The 18,577-nt window shown below is 38.0% G+C and overlaps 2 protein-coding genes across 8 annotated transcripts in view; one reads left to right on the top strand and one right to left on the bottom strand.

The window, feature by feature from the left end:
* Positions 1–18,577, top strand: part of NECAB1 (N-terminal EF-hand calcium binding protein 1) — a 94,415-nt gene that overhangs the window by 64,525 nt on the left and 11,313 nt on the right. The gene's annotated exons all lie outside the window — the stretch shown is intronic.
* LOC308190002 (uncharacterized protein C8orf88) lies at positions 1,110–15,580 on the bottom strand. Of its 7 annotated transcripts, none has more exons than XM_080580760.1 (8): positions 14,824–15,575; positions 13,823–13,903; positions 13,571–13,657; positions 12,453–12,545; positions 11,563–11,639; positions 7,398–7,482; positions 4,784–4,890; positions 1,110–1,515 (listed from the first exon to the last, which is right to left on the bottom strand). In XM_080580760.1, the coding sequence occupies exons 4-8, from the start codon at positions 12,529–12,531 to the stop codon at positions 1,477–1,479; spliced, it is 387 nt and encodes a 128-aa protein (XP_080436886.1). In that variant the 5' UTR covers positions 12,532–12,545; positions 13,571–13,657; positions 13,823–13,903; positions 14,824–15,575; the 3' UTR covers positions 1,110–1,476. The 7 variants fall into 7 exon arrangements, with proteins under 7 accessions (XP_080436886.1, XP_080436887.1, XP_080436890.1 ...); XM_080580761.1 differs by having other exon boundaries at positions 13,787–13,903; XM_080580764.1 differs by lacking the exon at positions 13,571–13,657 and having other exon boundaries at positions 14,824–15,580.

An 18,577-nucleotide genomic window follows, 5' to 3' on the forward strand; every position in this document is an offset into this window, starting at 1 on the left:
AGAGAGGGACCGTGAAGGAGCAGCAGAGATGAAGCGTCAGGGTCTGACCGCAGCCCCCATTCCCCATTCCCCTGTGCCACCTGCTTGTGGGGAAGACGTAGAAGAGGGCGAATGGGGGGGAAGTTGTTTTGAAATTGCTTTTACTTCTCACTGTTCTAGTATGCTATCAATACATAGTAAATTACATTAATCTTCCTATGCTCTTTTGCCTGTGACAATAACTGGTGAGTCATCTCCCTGCCCTTATCTCAACCAACGAGCTTTTTTTCATTATATTTCCTATCCTTGTCCTTTTGAGGAGGTGGAGTGAAAGCAGTGTGGTGGAGCTCAGCTACCTGCTGGTATTAAACCAGCACACTTGCAAACAATACACAAACAGAATATACTTGCAAGCTTATTTTAATTAACAATTCCTGCTAAATATATTTATATATAATTAAAAAAAAAAACTAGTTTATTACCTAAATTCCATAGTTTTAGGAAAAAATCAAGGGTCTATCAAAGTCAACTCGAAAGTTTTCTGCACTCTTGCAGTTAATATCCAACATAGTCTGATTTAGCTTCCATTTGCCACAGAGGTTTAAAAATTGCCTTCACCACCCAAAGTATGTTACTGCAGGTCTGAACGCAGGTTTTGAAGATGACTACATTTGCACAAAATAACAATTATTGATGCTTGTTAACTGAAAGGTGCTGTAAAGAAATAAACTAGTGCTTTCACTTTTAAATACTATTCTAATTGAACAAAAATATGTTCTGGTATGCACTTTACTGACACACATGTTGAAAACCTGTCTTGTTCCTCAATGGTGCCCATTGCTTCCTCTTTGAAAAGTCAAGAACACTGGGCAATTATTTACAACGAGCTTCAAGAAACACAATGCTTAGACAGTTCCCCTGTTCTGACCTGTGGTAAGAAGAGTTCTCATTTTAGGTAAACTCTTAGCAACAAGATACTCTGTACCTTGAAAGACTGTGTGCATCCACAGAATAGTAAGGAATGTCCTCTGTCAAGAGGGAGATTTCAAGTGAAGAGTGAAAGCAAGTGAAGTTCTGACAAGAAAAAAAAAAGAAAGCAAGCTACATATCCTAACACATATGAGATATAACGCAGTATTTGTTGTTCCATTATTACTGGTAAGAAAGGAAGTCAGGAGCAAGCAAGAAGCCTCAGTCAAGTACTGGTTTAAAGTTTATGGTCAGACAAACCATATAGCCGCATAACACAAATGCAGAAAAAAAAATTCTGTCGCACCAAATTGTAAAATAATTTATTTTCACTGCAACTGTATTACCATCTCAGGTACTACAAAGTAGTTTGCCTTTTAGAGCATTCTGGGAATTACAGATAGGAACAGGCATTTCCACAGATTTTGTAAGGTCCCCTTTTCATCTCTAGGCACCTTTAAGAATCTTGAATTTCTACACTGTATGTAGCTCCTTCACTGACGGATTTCTCATCTTCCAAACTACCTGTCACTTCTTGCATACATCAACAAGAGGGTTGCTGTTTTCCTGCAAGACAAACAAACCCTCAAGTTACTTCAGCAATAAGAGATCATTTCAGCCAAGTTTCCATGAGTCGACTTTCATAAGCCTTTTCTACCCCATGTACATTTAACAACTTGGTATTTTTCAGATTAATTCATAGAATGGCTTAGATTGGAAAGGATCTTAAAGATCACCTAATTCCAACTTCCCTGCCACGGGCAGGAACACCTCCCACTAGATCAGGTTGCCCAGGGCCCCATCCAGCCTGGCCACGAACAATTCCAGGGGTGGGGCATTCAAACTGTTCTACTTCCATTAGCAGTGGAGACTTGATCTGAAATCTTCCTGGCATAATTTGTCAACACAGTAATGTCAATACAGCTCAGATGCTGAGCTATGTACATGTAGGGCTGATCCTATTTCTCAAAAAAAGACAGTGCCTTTAGGGACAAACGCAACCCACAGGTAACAAACTGTAACAACACATCTCCCTTGTAAAAGTCACTCTAGGAAGCTTCCTCCATCTGTAATTATGGCCTTCACTTATAAATGGGCATATACTTCAGTCACGACCTCAGAGCCAAAAGTTTTAAGATGGGTAAAAGCCATTTAACTATTCAATTCAGCAGGAAACTCTTGATAGCCACGGGCTCCTGAAATACAAGCTACTGACATGCTGCAGTATTGCATGTTTTTCATCAGGTACTCGGAGGGCTCCTTCTGCCCCTTTTAAACATCATTTTTTTAATTTATACATGCATCTCATTGATCCCTCTGGTTTCTATGTAGAAAAATGGGTGCTGTGGGATTAATCAACACTAGGGAATTTTCGCATGTAATGACAGGGTCTGCTGCATGAAGGAAACTCAAGTGAAGAGGGCCAAAGACGGATAATGAAATAATTGAACACCATTTACTGTTCAGCTTAAGTAAATTGTCTTGCAGTGCACTCCTTTACAGGATGTCCTTAAAATCAGTCTGTATCTCTCCTATCCTTCTAGAAATCACAAATGCTATGAGTAAGATTTTTTTTTTTTAAACTAATGGGAACTTAAAAATACAAATATTTAGACTTAGACATTCTGTAAGATCTAAAGTGAGAGACAGCTTTCACACAGCTTTCTTTTGCATGAGAAGGAGCCTGAAATCACTGACTAAATTCCTTCACTTTACTGGCTAAAATAGTTTTGAATTTATCTTTACTTCTTCAATTCCAGGTACTTTCTCAGATTACGTGGTCGAGAAGTATGAAATGCTTTTCTCCCATTCATACATTTTAAGAAGCCATAAGAAAAATCTTTAACAGGCTCAATCTGTTTATGGGATATTGGGCTCTGAGTATTCTTATTTGAGATAAATCCCCTCTTGGATAGAAAAATTGCTTATTCAGTGTCACTGTTTTAAGGGTGTCTTCACACCAATGATTCCCACACTCTGATCAGACCAAAGTCTCTTCTATTTCCATGCTGAAAAATCAATTTTGTATTTCATGAAAGTCTTATCACTGTTTATCAATAGAAGCAGTCAACACAGAAGAGGAAATAATGCAGTTCTTTGCCTGTCCCATAAAATGTTTGCTTATTTTTTTCTTCTAATTTTGAAACGTGTTTTATTACTCCTCATTTTTAAAGTTCAGCGTGCACCTTTTCACACTAACCTCTGAAACCTGCAAGTAGGATCTATTAGCTGACAGACGTACTGGTTTTGGCTGGGAGAAAGTCAATTTTCTTCATAGTAGCTGGTACAGTGCTGGTTTGGATTTGCAACCAAACACATTTAACGCACATGGTTGTTAAAGCTATTGCTGAGCAATGCTTACACACTGTCACGACCCTCTATTTTTCACCCTGCCACCCCACAAGTATGTTGAGGGTGCACAAGAAGTTGGCAGAGGGCTCATCCAGCACAAGAGCCCCAACCTGGCCAAAGGGGTATTCCCTACTATATGATGTCACGTTCAGCAAGGCTGGTAGGAGAGGGGCACAGGTACATGGAGGGACACATTCAGAGCGATGGCGTCTGTCTTCCTAAATAACCATTATGCATGAAGAAGCCCTTTCCTGGAAATAGCTAAACATCTGCCTGCTGATGGGAAGTAGTGAATAAATTCTTTGTTTTGTTTGTGCTCGCAGCTTTGGCTTTACATAGCAAACTGCCTTTATCTCAACCCATGAATTTTCTCACTTTTTCCCTTCCAATTCTTTTGCCCTTCCCATTTCACTGGGAAGCAGTGAGCAAGCAGCTGTGCGATGTTTTACTGCCAACTGGTGTTTAACTCACAACAGGCAGAGTAAAGGCATTCCTCAAATAAGTTCAGCTTCTGTTCTGTTCAGGTTCTTATACCTGGATTCCCATACAGAACAACTTCACATCCCCAAGTACTTCAAAATTTTTAATAGAAAGTGACTAGTTGGGTAGGGCACATGCATCCCCCCAAAAAATTATTTCAGTATATGGCAACAGGAATTCTAACAAGATTTATTTGATGCCTAGACCACTTCCTTAAATGAAATTGAAGGGGGAAAAAGAAAATTCTGACCCAGACTAGTGACACTGTATACAATGTACATAGGAAAACTGTACAACAAACACCCACAAAAAATAAAATACTTTACAAGGAGAACAATTACCGGTATGTGCTATGTCAGGCAAAAGGAGGGAAAAAAAAGACAAAATGTAGCTGCAATAGCAACTGCCTTGACACCTAAAGTCTTAACATTGTACATGGAGACCACCAGAAACCAGGATCTGAAGACGACTTGGCTGTTTCAGAATAAAAGAAAAGGACCAACTAAAGAAAGACAGTATCAATATTTCTACATATCAATATTTCTAATAACTACAAGTTGAAAAGAGTTTTCTATTAAAATAGCACATCAAAATTATAAAAACAGGATAATGAAAAAACGTTTATACAGAATGTCATAAATGCTTATTACCATGTCACTTTAGCTTCCTGTTCATCTACCCATAGCTTGTGCTGAAGACACCAAGAATGATACCTAAGTGATACACTTCATGCTGTTACGTAACAAAATCCAGGCTAATAATGGTTTATAATTTACATCCCCATTTGCAGCAGAGTAGAATCAGAGAACGCAGTTATTTTTATCTGTATGATAAACTGGCATATGCAGGTGGGGCTTACACACATACAACACAACACAGAGTAAAAAGTTTAAAAGCAGACCTTGCAAACAGTAAGATAAGACTTAATAAGATAAGAAATGGCTAGTGAAAACCTCCACGACTGTTTTTTCATAACTTCACTTAACTGGAAAAACACACTTACTGGTTTTTCAAGTACAATTGGATGATCAGGCAGAAACTCTGGCTTCTTCTGAGAGAGTGAAACACTTGACAGCTCCAGAAGGAAATCCCTGCTGTATTTGATCCTTTCTGTGAATACATAATTAAGTTCAATGTTGATGTTTAATGCATTCAAGTTTGGAATTCAGATAACTGATCTGGCTTTTTATTAAAAGGGTGGAAATGCTGTATGCATGTAAAAATCAGTACTAAAAGCAGTATTAATTTAAGTCTGACACTGGACATCTGTAGTAAATTACAGAGCATCTCACTCTTAATTCTATTAAATTGGCTTAGTTAATCAGGAGGACTATTCCAAGCTAATAAAGGTTTGTTGCTTTAATACAAATGAACAAAAAAAAGTGAACCCAATTTTATGCTACAGACAGACTCCCTATAGCTTGGCCTTTAAGTTGGCCTTTAAGCCCTAGAAGACAATCTCCATAAGTCTCTTTGTAACTTACACCAAAGTGGCCAATGTTTCTGTGAGACACGTAAAAAAAAACGAGTCACTCTCTTCTTGGAGCTTTTACATGGTTGTCTTTCAACAACTAAAAAAAAAATATGAAATCTGCCATACATAAACTGGCAAACAAATTTGTACCAGCGAAATAGTTCTGAGAGTTTTACAGACTCAACAACAGTTAAGGGCTTTGCTTAGAATGAGCATGTTAGAACTCGAGTCTGTAGCACTATCTCTAGCCTCAGGTATATCTACCCATGGTCCATTTTTTAAGCAGATACTCTTTAAAAAGAGCAGAAAAAGAAAGAAATGAGGCAAGAAATGGACAAACTTCACTTCTTGTCCTAGGTGACAACTATAGGTACAGCTAAGATGTAAAACTCTGTAAAAATTGAGTTCCAGTGGAAATTACACACTGTGATGCAGGAGAGGGGAAAAAAAAAAAAAAAGAAAAAAGAAATGAGGAGACATTTATAGGCAGTAGCTCAACAAGACGACCTCTAAAGTTGTGTTATGCTGAAAGAATGGATGACAATTAACAAAAGATTGAAAAAGTGATGGCTTATAAAGACCAGGATCTGATGAGAAACAAATTAAGATTTTGTAAAACAGAATAGTCTCTACACACAAGCAAAATCAACAGGAAAGGATCAGAAAGCCTGCACCAACAGACAGAAGTTGCAAAGTCCAGCACAGAACTGTACGGTCTCGGGTACCACAATATAAGAATATAAAGCTATTAAAGAGCATCCAAAGGAGGGCTACAAAGATGGTGAAAGTTCTGGAGGCGAAGATTTAAGAAGAGCAGCTGAGGTCCCTTGGTTTGTTCAGCCCAGAGCAGAGCAGGCCGAGGGGAGGCCTCACGGCGGCCTGCAGCTCCCTCACGAGGGGAGCGGAGGGGCAGGCGCTGAGCTCTGCTCTCTGGGGACAGTGACAGGAGTTGGGCTCGATGATCCTGGTGGGTCACTTCCAACCTGGGATAATTTATGATTTTATGATTCCATGATTCAAGTTAGATCTAAAGAGCAGGTAATGTTATTTACCAGGATCAAAAGAAATAACTTTACCTTCAAGTCAGGAACACACATCAGTGGAGAATTACAGTTCAAGAACCTGGTTGACAATAAACTCAGACTGAGGAAATACAAGAAAGACTCAGTAAAATTTAACGTAATTCTTTAAATTCTTAAGAGCAACAGAACAAACTAAGTCTCCGGGTTGAAGGATTGTAGATTACAGGTGACGAATTTAGATGCCTGTTTATGTGCATACATTCACAGAAAAAATTATCTCAGTGAATTGATGACCTAATATGGATCACTATCTCAGTTCCTGTGGTATGTTTAAGAATGAAGAATTAAGCAGCAAATGGTGCAGAAGACAGCTGTGAGAATAATTTTGGAATCTAAGAATATTACTTAATGTAAAAAAAAAGTAAACGTTTGGCTTTATCCTACCAAACCATGACCAAGAAAAAAAAATATATGTTTTATGACTACTGAATGACAAGCAGTACAGAAAGAAAAGAGTCACACTGAAAGCAAGAGGAACAAGCCTTAAGGACAGTGTTGACAAAAGAACAAACTCGAAGGGACTAAATCATGGAAGAAAGTAAGTGATTTCTAGCCATCAGAATATTAGTACTTCAGAAGCACTGCAGTAAGAGCAGGAAGAAGCCAAACTCTTAAATTCTTAAATTACTTGCATGCAATAATCTTAAAAGATTGTATGCCATGACTGCTGCAACAGCAGAGGACTGACCCCCTGCAAGGTTCAGAGGATGCAGATCAGGCCTGTACTTCCACACACACAAGCAACTTATACAAAACCAGGACTTGCATGAAAAAATGTTTACACTCAATTTTTACAAGACAGGAACTCACAAAACATTGCCCAGACACATCTTTATACACAAGCAAGTCTACCAGTGGAGGGTTCCCACCTCAGTTATGGCCAAGTTTTACACTTACTCTGGAATGTCACATGAAAAACAGTCAAGTTTCATAACATTCACATATTGTGGTATAGAAGGAAGACAAACTCTCAAATCAGAAAAAAATAATATGCAGCAAAGTTCCTTTATCTTCCACCCAGAAAATACAAATCTGACAATGATCTGCTTGCAATATTTTACCTTTTTTTGTCTCTAACTCATGCTGGTTTGGTTGACGAGGCATCGTATTTTGAGTTAAGATCTTCATTTCAGTCATTTCAGATAACTAAAACAGGAAAGAAAAAGTTATGTAAACTTTTTTTTTTTTGAATATATTTCACAAACAAGTTACGAAGCTTGTTGTTGAAGATATTAAAATGAGGATATATGTTTCTGGGTTTCTTAGTTAAAAGAAGTTATAGCAGAGTTTTAGCATTCTAATATTTTTTTTCTTTTACAAGCTGCCAAGATCTTAGACCTTTTACACTTTCTGTGAACATTAAAAAAAAAAAAAAAAAGAAAAAAAAGGAGGATTCAGGTGTTGTTGTTTTGTTTGTTTTGTTTTACTTTTCATAATTTCATAACTATCCTCTTTATGGAAACAGACTTGCACAAATTAAACCACGGTCAGAACTGTAGTTATTAATAACAGCCAATGGATGAAAGATGACGGTCTTGTCCATACACAGAAAAGAACTGTAAATAGGAATAGTGTTAATGTAAAATGCCTGAGAGGTTTCACGTGAACCCGTAGGACATTTGTTACTATTGGTTACACACAAATAAGGACACACACGTTCTTTCACATTCTCTCCAACACCTACATTTGTCAAAAGCAAATCTCATTTTCTGAACAGAGATAACAGTCAACATTTGTGCCTTAACTGCACTACCTAGCTTTCATGGTGTGCTGACCGCAGTGCAGTCAGAGACTAGGAATTGTGAAATGGCAAAATATTTCTAGCATATCAGCTTATCACCACTCTACTCATACTCCCATTTTCTGTGGTTGACAGTTATCTTTTCCTGATTTGTCTAAAATTTCTGGGGGAAAAAAAAAACACATCTGAAACATCTAGGAATTTCAGATGAATAAGTTAATAGAGAGACATACTGCTAATTCTAACTGATTTGTAATATTCAACCAGTCTTGGCAAGTCTTAGATATTAAGAAGCTCCTTCCCAAGTACAATAAAGGAAAGAGTATTAATACATTCTCAAGGAATGTGTTAATACAAGAAAAAAGCATGCATAATTAACAACAATGCGTGAGACGTCACCACAACAGATTTGTATTTCTTCCTGCACCACGCTCCCCTCACATCACTCTGCCAACTGCTTTATAATATCGAGATTTATAGTATTTTTGGTTTTCAACCCAAAACTTAAATATTTGAGTATCACTCACAAGAACACTCCCAAACATGTTCTCATCTGAAATACATCTCTGAAGAATGGAATTCATCTATAAAGAATACCCCTTGAGCAGTGCATGTCTTTCTGAAGCTCAGCATCATTTTAAAACGGTATTTAAGGAGTAGCAAGTTAGAACTGATACTGACTGTTGGAGGCTTTTCAAGCCTTTTTTTCCTCTACCTCCAGTAGATATGAGGTAGTGGACTCAACACTCTCCAGATCTTTTCTTTAAAAATTATTTGCATACCATAAAGGAATAAAAAGAATTCTTTGCTTTATTCACTGTACAAGATCCAGAAGAAGTCCCATCCAGATGCTCAGACACTGCCACCCACTGAACATCAGTTTGTCTGATAAAACTGTACGAAAGCAAAAGGCAGTTTCACAGCTAGTATCTGTTGCAAGCAGCACCCGTAGAGAAGGCCCAAACTTCTATACTACGTGCACTGTGACACATGAATACCTGGACATTTACCACAGGCTACATGTCTCAACTAAATTTTTTTGTTGTTAAATTTAAATCAGTTCATTCACAGTTACCCGTTCTGACTACTCATAAATTGAGTACAGAGCAGTGTGGAAACTACCAGTTTTATTCTGTTAATCCTCGTAAAGCAGAAAAATTGCTAACGTCTTACTAATAAAATGTCTTCTGTACTAGAAAACTGACTGGAAATTGCCTAGAATCAAGGCTAATACCTTCTACACAAGCACTGTCACTGTGCTCATTATCAGCAGTAGATCTTCTCTATTTTTCTAGGCTATAATACGTTCCTTGGATGGCATAATTCACTATTCTTTACATTACTCAGAGTTAATGTTAACCTTTCTGATGTGCCATAATGATGTTTTTTGTTTGTTTGTTTGTTTTCCTGGCAGGTATCTAAACAGCTTTAAGCGTTCACATAAAATACCCCTGAGTAAAGCAGCTTGGGGAATTCTGTCGCCATATTCTTCCTAGTTCCTTCACTGCTTCAGGTACCTCATTTGTCAGAGCTGGCTTATTTTATTTCTACAGTTTATTTTTCTAAAATCTATCAGTGTTAGCGGCAAATACAATCTGCTTTATTTTTTACTTCATGTTTCACCAAGCCTTCCAAAGCTAACCTAATTTTCCTGTATCCTACTCTACGCCAACTTGAATATTTATTCTTTGATATTTAGCAGGTCAGTACTACTTAAGACCATTTAGTAATATGAAGTGTTACATCAACGTATTCCTGTTTTGTACCTTGCGGTGTGCTCCTTTATCTTGTGCAAAAGGAAATGCATTGGGGGAAGGGTGAAAAGGGATAAAGAAAATTAAAGATTTATGACTGCACAGTCAGAGCACTACTACTATCCTGCCAAAGAGGCAGTAAGATTTAAACCAGCTTTAATAAAATTATAATTTTGAAGAACAGGTTCTTGAAGTGAAATATGTATCTTGCTCTAGGAATGGGAACCACATCTCACCATACCAGCAGCCAAAGAGCAAATGCATAACAACATACGGCTTTCTCAGATGATCACTGATGTTTTTTAAAACACAGGAGAATGTTTGGCAAGACACCAATTTGCATGCAATCATGCTTTAATGGGTCATCAGATTCAGGTCTTGGTATCTTCAGAACTGGCTACTGCACAGTCCTTTCTAAGAAAAATACTCTGTGAGGCTGCTATGCCAGCCTCTAGGCTAGTGCTGCCCGTCAACTAAAAGCAACAAGTTCACTGAGTACTTACTAATCAGCTAGTATTTGGAAGTACCTACAAAACAGCTGACAGTGAGCATTATTTAAAAGCCTTCTCAGTATCTTATGCTGGAGAAAAGGCTAAAATTAAAGAACAAAAAAACCTCTACCATCACCAAAGAAATGCAATATGTAGCTACATGTAGCCAAATACTAATGAAACTGAAATTCAGTACTACTGCACTGCAGCCCCCAGGACTATTCTAAATGTTTGTTCTCCTACATCCACACTGCTCAAGAGACAAGTATAACTGTTCATTTCCCTCCCTGTGATCAAAGATAAATATGTAGCAGTAGTAATTGTAGAGTTCATAGGATAGGCTGCCAACACCTTGACTTTAACACACACCCCAGAAAAAAGGAAAGAAAAGAGAAAGTCAAAGGCAGATTCCAGAAGCTTCATACAATACATAAAAGGACAATAGGATTATTAAACTCACACTAAAACAAAAGATGAAGGAACAGATACTTGGCGTTACCAAAAAAAAAAAATAAATTCAAAACTTCCAGTATGTTCTGAGGGACATTCAAAGCAGAATCAACAGAAAATCAAATTCAGACTATAGAACTTTAAGCACTGCAGGTGGAATACTATGAACTTCAGTTTGCAGCAAACAGCTACAACAAATTTCATGTTTGAAAGACATTTTGTAAGATGCCTAAAACCAAGTATTTGGCGGCAGTAAAGCACTAGAGCTCTTCTGTTTTTTGAATGCTAAACCCATTTACAGCCCAGTCCGGCACAGCCAACGAAACTGAACTTAGAACACACACACAATTTAAATACCTAGTTTTCTGAGTTTGCTGCCTCAAATTGATTTCTGCCTGTGCTAACTCATATGTACATATATTTCTAGTACTATTTTTTACACAGAGTGAAGAAAGACTGAATCTGTATACTTTAAAAGAGCTCTCTCTTAAATTCAGTGAAGATGAAACAAAAGCCACACAGACTTTCAAAAGACTCTTACATAAGTAATTCATAAGATGTATTTTTTAGGTACTACACAAATATCGAGGCACTCCTCAAAGCCTCAGTTCTTTGTAAACACTTCTAATGATTCTAGTTTATAACATACAGATTCTAGGACATTGCTAGTTGGGGAAATACCCCGTACTTTTCATTTGCTGACATAAAGGATCAGCTGACCTCCAATTTATGGTACTCCAGAACACACTCTTTCATCAACTTCATCATTTAGTATTTACTCAGTACTCACCCAGTCAACCTTACTCTGCAAACATACTTGACTGTTGCTAGGTAACTCAGTCTGAAACTCGAAAGTAATTGTTGATGCTGGTGAAGATAAAAGAAAACATTAAGATAAAAATATTCTAACTAGACTCTACATTATTTCTGTGATACCTGCCAGCAGAACGTTACTGAAACCCAACTGCAAAGCGATTATACAGGCATCTAGTCACAAGTTAAAAGCTCTGTGAACATCATAATAGAACTTTCCATTTCTTCCATGAACTTGAGCACAAAGTAAGTTTATGATGTCACAGCTTCTGTCCACATCAGCAATGCTGGCATTGTTTCTCTAGCTACCAAAGATTTCTACCTTAGTAATAGCTGTAATGAATAATATCAAAGAGGCATAAACAGAGAATTAAAAAAAAATATATAATACATACATCTTATATAAATACCACGTGGTCTTTATCAGAAAAAAAAAAAAAACTTGTATGAAGGCTAGATAACAATGGTATGGTGCAGTACTTTGTATTTGCAATAGAATTAAACAATCCATTTGTTAACTTACGTGTATTTATTGTTTTCAACAGTAGGAGTCAACTAACCCAAGAAATCTAAATCTAATAGGTAAGACTGACTGAGCTTCCTGAAGTATGCTAGAAATTCAGATGCCAAACTATAAGAGTAACACCAAGAAGAGTTCTGCATAAACCTGATGTAGTTTAAAATCAGATTTTATCACAGAGGTGATGTAGTGAGACCAACACAGAGCACAACAGTTATGCATCACTGTAGTGTGAACAAAGCAATAAAAATAAATAAATAAATAAATAAATAAATAAATAAGACAATAAACCTTATACAGCCTTCTTATTTCCTTAAATAAGAGTTTTGGCTTTGTGAGTTACTCACCTTGTTTTGAAGGCAAATGACGCACAGGTCGTGCTGGCTGAAGGGATTTACCAACAAACCTTTTAGCTCCCTTTAGCATTTTGAAGCGTCACACTTTAAAAAAGCAGCAGAAATCAACACAAAGTATTCAGCTTCACATATGGATGTTAAGTTAGAAGAGCAGTCTATCATTTGTTAGTCACATGTGACAAGAGCATATACTATTAAACAATCGGGCAGGAAAGAAAAGCAAGTCCTAACAGAATCTTTCTTAGATGACAAAGTAAGTTGGATAAAATTTGCAAAGACATAATCAGACATTTCCCTTATTTTTCCCTACGACTGAGCTGCCCTAGCTGCTTCTCAATAAGACTTTTTGTAGGTATGGCAGAAGGAGATGGGGACACATTATGGAAACAAAGGCATTTTCTAACAGTTACCTTAATCAAAACGGGGGTAAATTAATTAGCACTGGTCTTCCCCTTACAGTCTGCTGGCTGTATGTTCTTTATATGTACATACATGTACTTCCATAATTGTTTTTTATTGTCTGGTTTAGTTAAATTAATACAGATTTGCATCTTCCCACTAAATTTAGCTGCTACAGAAACACCAAAAGCCACTGAAGTTCGCCACTGTAAATAAATGGCTACTCATAACTAGTGCTTAGTCCTTCTCCTTGCCACTGAAACAACAACCAGCACAATAGTAACAGTACTGAAATTCATTTTTTTTCAAAGACTTTATAACACAAAGGAAGAATTGCAAAAACAACAACAAAAAATATTCAAAGGAAACTATAAAGTTCAAGAATGGAAACTATAGAGATATTATCCAATTCTGATATGGAACAAGATAAAAGTTAGGTTATTTAAAATATGAATCAGTCAGTGTTCCCTCTCATTTCATATGGTCTCTGCATTATAAAAAAAACAAATAAATAAATAAACTGTTCATTTAGTACGTTACAATCTTTTGAACACTGAACTTTTACTATTTTCAAGTGAGTTTTCCAACATAAACAATTTGAATCCAGATCTAGCAAACCAACTGTCAGTTACTATCTGAATTAAAATAGTCAAACTGAAACGAGGGGAAAAAAAAAAAAAAAAACAGATCTGATTCCCTGTTTTCCCTACCTTCTCAACTTAAAAAAGAAGGGCTTGAAAGCTGTAGTCAAAGCAACAAGGAAAATTCCTGCAGGTGAATGAACTGAGACTACTGACCTGGAAGATAAATTTCATTTTCTCCAGATTAGGAACGCTTATTTAAACTACATTTATACTAGAGACTACATTTCCACATAAAGCAATACAGTAATATTTGCTGCATCAGAAGATGAAAAAAATACAAGCTTTCCTCCATATCCTGGTTGTAAATGACATGCATACACTTTTTCAGAACAGCAAAAAACGTGTAAGAGGCTGGGTAGCTTCTCCAATGAAGGAAACCTGTATTTTTTCAGCTTTCTCCTGTAGACAGAAACAAGATGACTTGTAGTGATGACAAAACAACACAATTCTCCTCCTCCCCCTCATCTCTGCTCCCAGATTTCAAAGAGGACTATGTCTAGGAAGCCACATACTCCCAAAGCAGGCAAAGAAGAAAAAAAATGAGAGAAGTAAGTTTGGGAAAGGGTGAAATCCATTACGGTATTGAAATAGTTGCACATCCTCCTTTTTAAGTCCTTTCAGTAGAAGGAGGAGGCTAGATGAGCTCTCAACAAATCATCTAGCCTGATCTGGATTTACACAATATCATAGTAATTATCCTAGTAATACAATATCTTAATAAAATCAAGAAAAGTGGTGAAAAAATAGCTTTAGTAGCTGAGAAACAAACTGCCTCCAGGAGAGGCCATCACTACAGGGGCACCTGCTGCAGCCCCAGGCCTTCCCCTTGCTAAGCCCACATCGCTTCTCAAAAGTTTATTTTTTTTTTCACCTCCTGAGAGGAGGGCCCAGCAGCGAGGAAGCCCTCTGCAGAAGCAGTAAGGTCTGGCAGGATTTCTGTGTGATTATTTTTTGAGCATCTGAGGAAGCTGGGCGTTCTCAGCAACGAGCTCACTAGGACTCCACAGGGACAGTATGGGTCAATGCCTCCCTGAAAGAGCACTAATACAACTCTTATAAAAAAGTCCCCCAAGCCCCGAGGTGGGCACACGAGTACAGAACAGAGATCACCCCCCTTGCCCAGAGGGGCTCCCTGTTTCAGCCTGACCCCACAGCCCCCCGAGATCCACGCTGTCACCCACCATCGCAGCACCACCTCAGCCTGCCCCAGCCTAGCCCAGCCGCCATCCCCCTCCCCGGCTCCCCTTCGGGCCGCGGACCCCAGGGGGTGCCCAGCCGGGCTGTGGCCGCCCCCCGGAGCGGCTCCCCTCGCCCCTCGCCTCAGGCAGCTCCCCTGGCCCCACGGCGCTCCCTCGGGGCGGCGGCTGTGCCACAGCCGGGGGCGGGGTCGCCGCCGGCCGTTGAACGGTGGCCCGAGGCCGGTCAGGGGGCAAGGCTCCGGCCTCGGGTGGGAGGGAGGGGGGGGTGTGCTCCCCAGCCTGGCTTCTGGCCAGGTTGCCGTGGTGGCCATAAAAAGCAAGGTTTGGGGGCAGTCGGTGTCTGGGTGTGGCTGAACAGAAAGGGTTTCTTCACATGGTGCTGCCTTGGTGTGCTGGCAGCTAATGAGGTGTTCAAAAACGCAGTCTGCTGCTCAAGTCACTCATCCCTCCTACAAAACAGAGTTCTCATTCTTCAGGTATTACAGGTTAACAGTAGAAATAAGGAGAAAATAAGTGACTCATCCTCCCTAACTACAGCCATCCAGAAAGAAAAGGAAAATCCAAAGGCTGGAGAAAGCAGGCAGGTGTTTTGTGAGCCTGGAAATTGCCCGTGCCAACCTGCCCAAAGGTACCAGCTCCTCACACAGGTACTGGGCACTAGGGAACTGCCACCAGCTTCTCAGGCACACAAGTGACGGTGTCCTGCACGGTTTTGAAATGTAAATATATTTTTGTTGCAGTCTGTGATCAACAGCAACAGTGGATAAGGCCTGCTAACTACCAAGGAGGCAGACTAAAATTCACTGATGTTAATTTCCTCCATTCCAGGTAGTCACTTTATTTGTTACTTAAGTACACAATCTTAATTAAAAATCCTTTTTTTATTCTTTATATATATATATATACACACATATATAAAATATATGTGTGTATATATATAACATAACACTTACTGACTCCAGAGATTCAGAATAGGTAACATTGAGTATACAACTTCATTACATATATAGAAGGTATATAGGTATATATAGGTATTTCAATAAATTAAATAGTCATTCAATTACTAATATCCATTGTTAAGACTTAAAAATCTTAGTTTTTATATATAAAGACTTATTTTGTTTGTTTGTTTGTTTCACCAAGCATCTTGGTTTTTCTTTGCTGCAACCTCTGAATTTTGTTTTTCTGAAATCAGGTATGCGGAATTGGATACTGGCCCTGAAGTAGCGTCTGATAGATAAAGATGTTGTGTACTTGGAGTCTTGTCTCATAACACACCATCTTCCAGCTCGCTTCCTGGTGCGCAGTGCACTGTCTCATTCTTACACTGATGCTAACCCACGTGCTGCCATGTTGATATGGCTTGAAGTCATTTCTCCCAAGTGTATTATACTCAGACGTTTCTTCTGACCCATGCCATCTATTCTCCCAAGATTATCATGTAAAACAGTTACTTCCTTACTCATGTCAACCATCTCCCTTAGCTAAATCACCGCTAATTACTAATATGTACGTACAAATAAATATTAAATATCTGCTGCTACTCCAGAACAGCTCCTGACAGAAAAATCGATGAGGCAACCAAGACGAAGGCACAGTTTCTCACAGGGCTGTTGTGCTTTTGTAAGAAGTGTGTCAAGCACTGCAAAACAGATTCCCACACAATCAGCACAATTTTTCTTGTGGTTGATGTATCAAAATGATACACGTAGAGTGATGTAGTCTCACATATCCTTCCAGTATTTTTGCAGGGTTAAATACGCTAAGGATGAATTAAAAAGTAAAGACCTTACATGTATATTTCACAGGGGCTGTAGGCTGTGCTGCTGCTGTCAGTGTATAATAGAAGGAGAACAGGCAGGAGCAGAAATAGGGCATGAAGTGGAAAGAAGTTGTGTGCGCCAGCTATTTTGAAAGCTTGTTGCTCCTGGTCCTGCTGGGAAGATGGGAATATTAGGGCTGGTAATGGCTGTTTTGAGGCACTGACCATCCCAGCAGGAACAGTTATCACCTCACACGCTGCCACCCGTGACTTGGCAATACCAGCAGTAGCAGTGCGACCAGCTTTCCAGCATTCTGCCACAGGCAGAGAGGGAGCACTGGACCACAGCCATTTTGTAGAGCCCAGCAACCTGCTGTCATACTTTGCCTGTGACTAGAGAGCATCCTGCTCCTGACTGTGGAAACTGAAAGCATAAGCTAATGTTTTCTTTTTTCACTTTGTCCACTCCCTCCCAGTTTTCCTGGTGCTGGTTCCACCCTAGTAGAAATTTCTACTTCCTTTGATGTTATGTTCTTACATTACTTGTTGATTATCCATTGTTCTCTCAAATATCCGATATACACAGTGATTAATTTGAAGAAACAATGCCAGATTTATTCATGAGAAATTAATTATATATAGCAAAATAGATAGAATAAAATAAAAATAGAATAAAATAGAATAAAATAGAATAGGATAAAAAATAGAATAAAAATAGATAGAATAAAGCATGTATTGATGTGTGAGCAAAATCCACATATAAAGAAAAAAATATTTAGCTTCTACTTGGTGAACTAATAGACGAGATTATTTCTTTTTTTAATGTTTGTGCTCGTGAAGGCTGCATCACACAGTCGCACTTACTCCCTCTAGTAGATACAGTTCAAGAAAACATAAAACATTTATGAAAGACAATATCCATATTGCACGTGTAAAAATGAGCAATTGCATATCTAAATGAGCATGTAATTGTATTTTAGTTTCCAAATGGATGGCAGGTAGTAGCAAAGTAATGTCTTTGTGCTAAAATGAAAGGACTCTTTGGCTAGCCTGGAGGCAGACTTGTAGCTGCAAGTTTAAAAAGACATTTTCAGTGTAATTTGTCAATCAGTTGTGCAGCCAAGTGCAATCAGTTTATTTGCATATGTAACTGTGATTTATTTAGCATTACTTGTTTGGGTGAGATTTTTATTTCTAAAACCACTTTCAAAGTAAATTCAGCACAAAGGAAAAAAACATTATTTCCAGTGTTATATGCTTTATTTGTCAGTCAGTAGAAAAAACACTGCAAGACGTGTGTATATATGTATGTGTGTGCATATAGAAGATTGTAGTTGTATTTTTGTGATACAGCTACTTTGTGAAGTGACTTTCAGCTGAACTAGTGGCTAGTCTTGTGGCAACAGCACAAGGAAAGAATGCAAACGCTTTTTTACTCCCACCTATTCCTGACGTTGACCAATTTACTATAGTGATGTTCTCTTCTTTTTCATAGATTTGAGAATTGAGAATATTAATCATGATGATTAATCTTATTGACCAGAGGAACTGTTGAATTAAAAGGAGGAAGCTATTGCTGCAGTTGTACAAAACATGTAACTAAACATGTAACTAAAAAGAGGTTTGAATGTTTATGATACTATGCACATTAATATATGCAAATATATTTTCTTCACATACAAAACTTTCACTTCTGTCAACTCTCATGCTTCTCTTTCATTACAGTTATGTGTTTTGCTTTAAAGTTAATTTTCTGAGATCATTAATTGTAACAGAGTCTCAACATTTTTCTTCCAAATTTCTAATTTTTGTGGATGTGAAGAATCTTGAAAACATGGATCAAAATAACCACAAAAATACCAATAAATGCTCAAAGGGCAAATAAAAATAATTTTATAAATAATAATACAAAAGATATATAAAAATTAAACATTCATTATTTTAGGGAAAGACTGCCTTGCTTATCTCTCATCATTGAGAGCTGGCAGTACTGAAACACAGAGGTTAATTACAGAATCTAAACTGAATGGTGCCTTCAGAGCTGTATGAACTGAGTATTCTCAATGACTGTAGACACTGAACATCATAATTTCAGCTGACCTTATTTTGTAG

The sequence above is a fragment of the Anser brachyrhynchus genome (genome assembly GCF_964034855.1).
Source record: "Anser brachyrhynchus genome assembly, chromosome: 2".
Classification (NCBI taxonomy): Eukaryota; Metazoa; Chordata; class Aves; order Anseriformes; family Anatidae; genus Anser; species Anser brachyrhynchus.

Bases quoted from the DNA above. Each gene is read 5' to 3' on its own strand.
- LOC308190002 (XM_080580764.1), bottom strand. From the start codon at position 12,531: ATGCTAAAGGGAGCTAAAAGGTTTGTTGGTAAATCCCTTCAGCCAGCA. The intron at 4,891-7,397 runs GTAAAATATTGC...ATGTATTCACAG, and splicing joins TGAGTTAGAGACAAAAAAAG to AAAGGATCAAATACAGCAGG. The intron at 1,516-4,783 runs GTAAGTGTGTTT...TTTGTCTTGCAG, and splicing joins CAATTGTACTTGAAAAACCA to GAAAACAGCAACCCTCTTGT.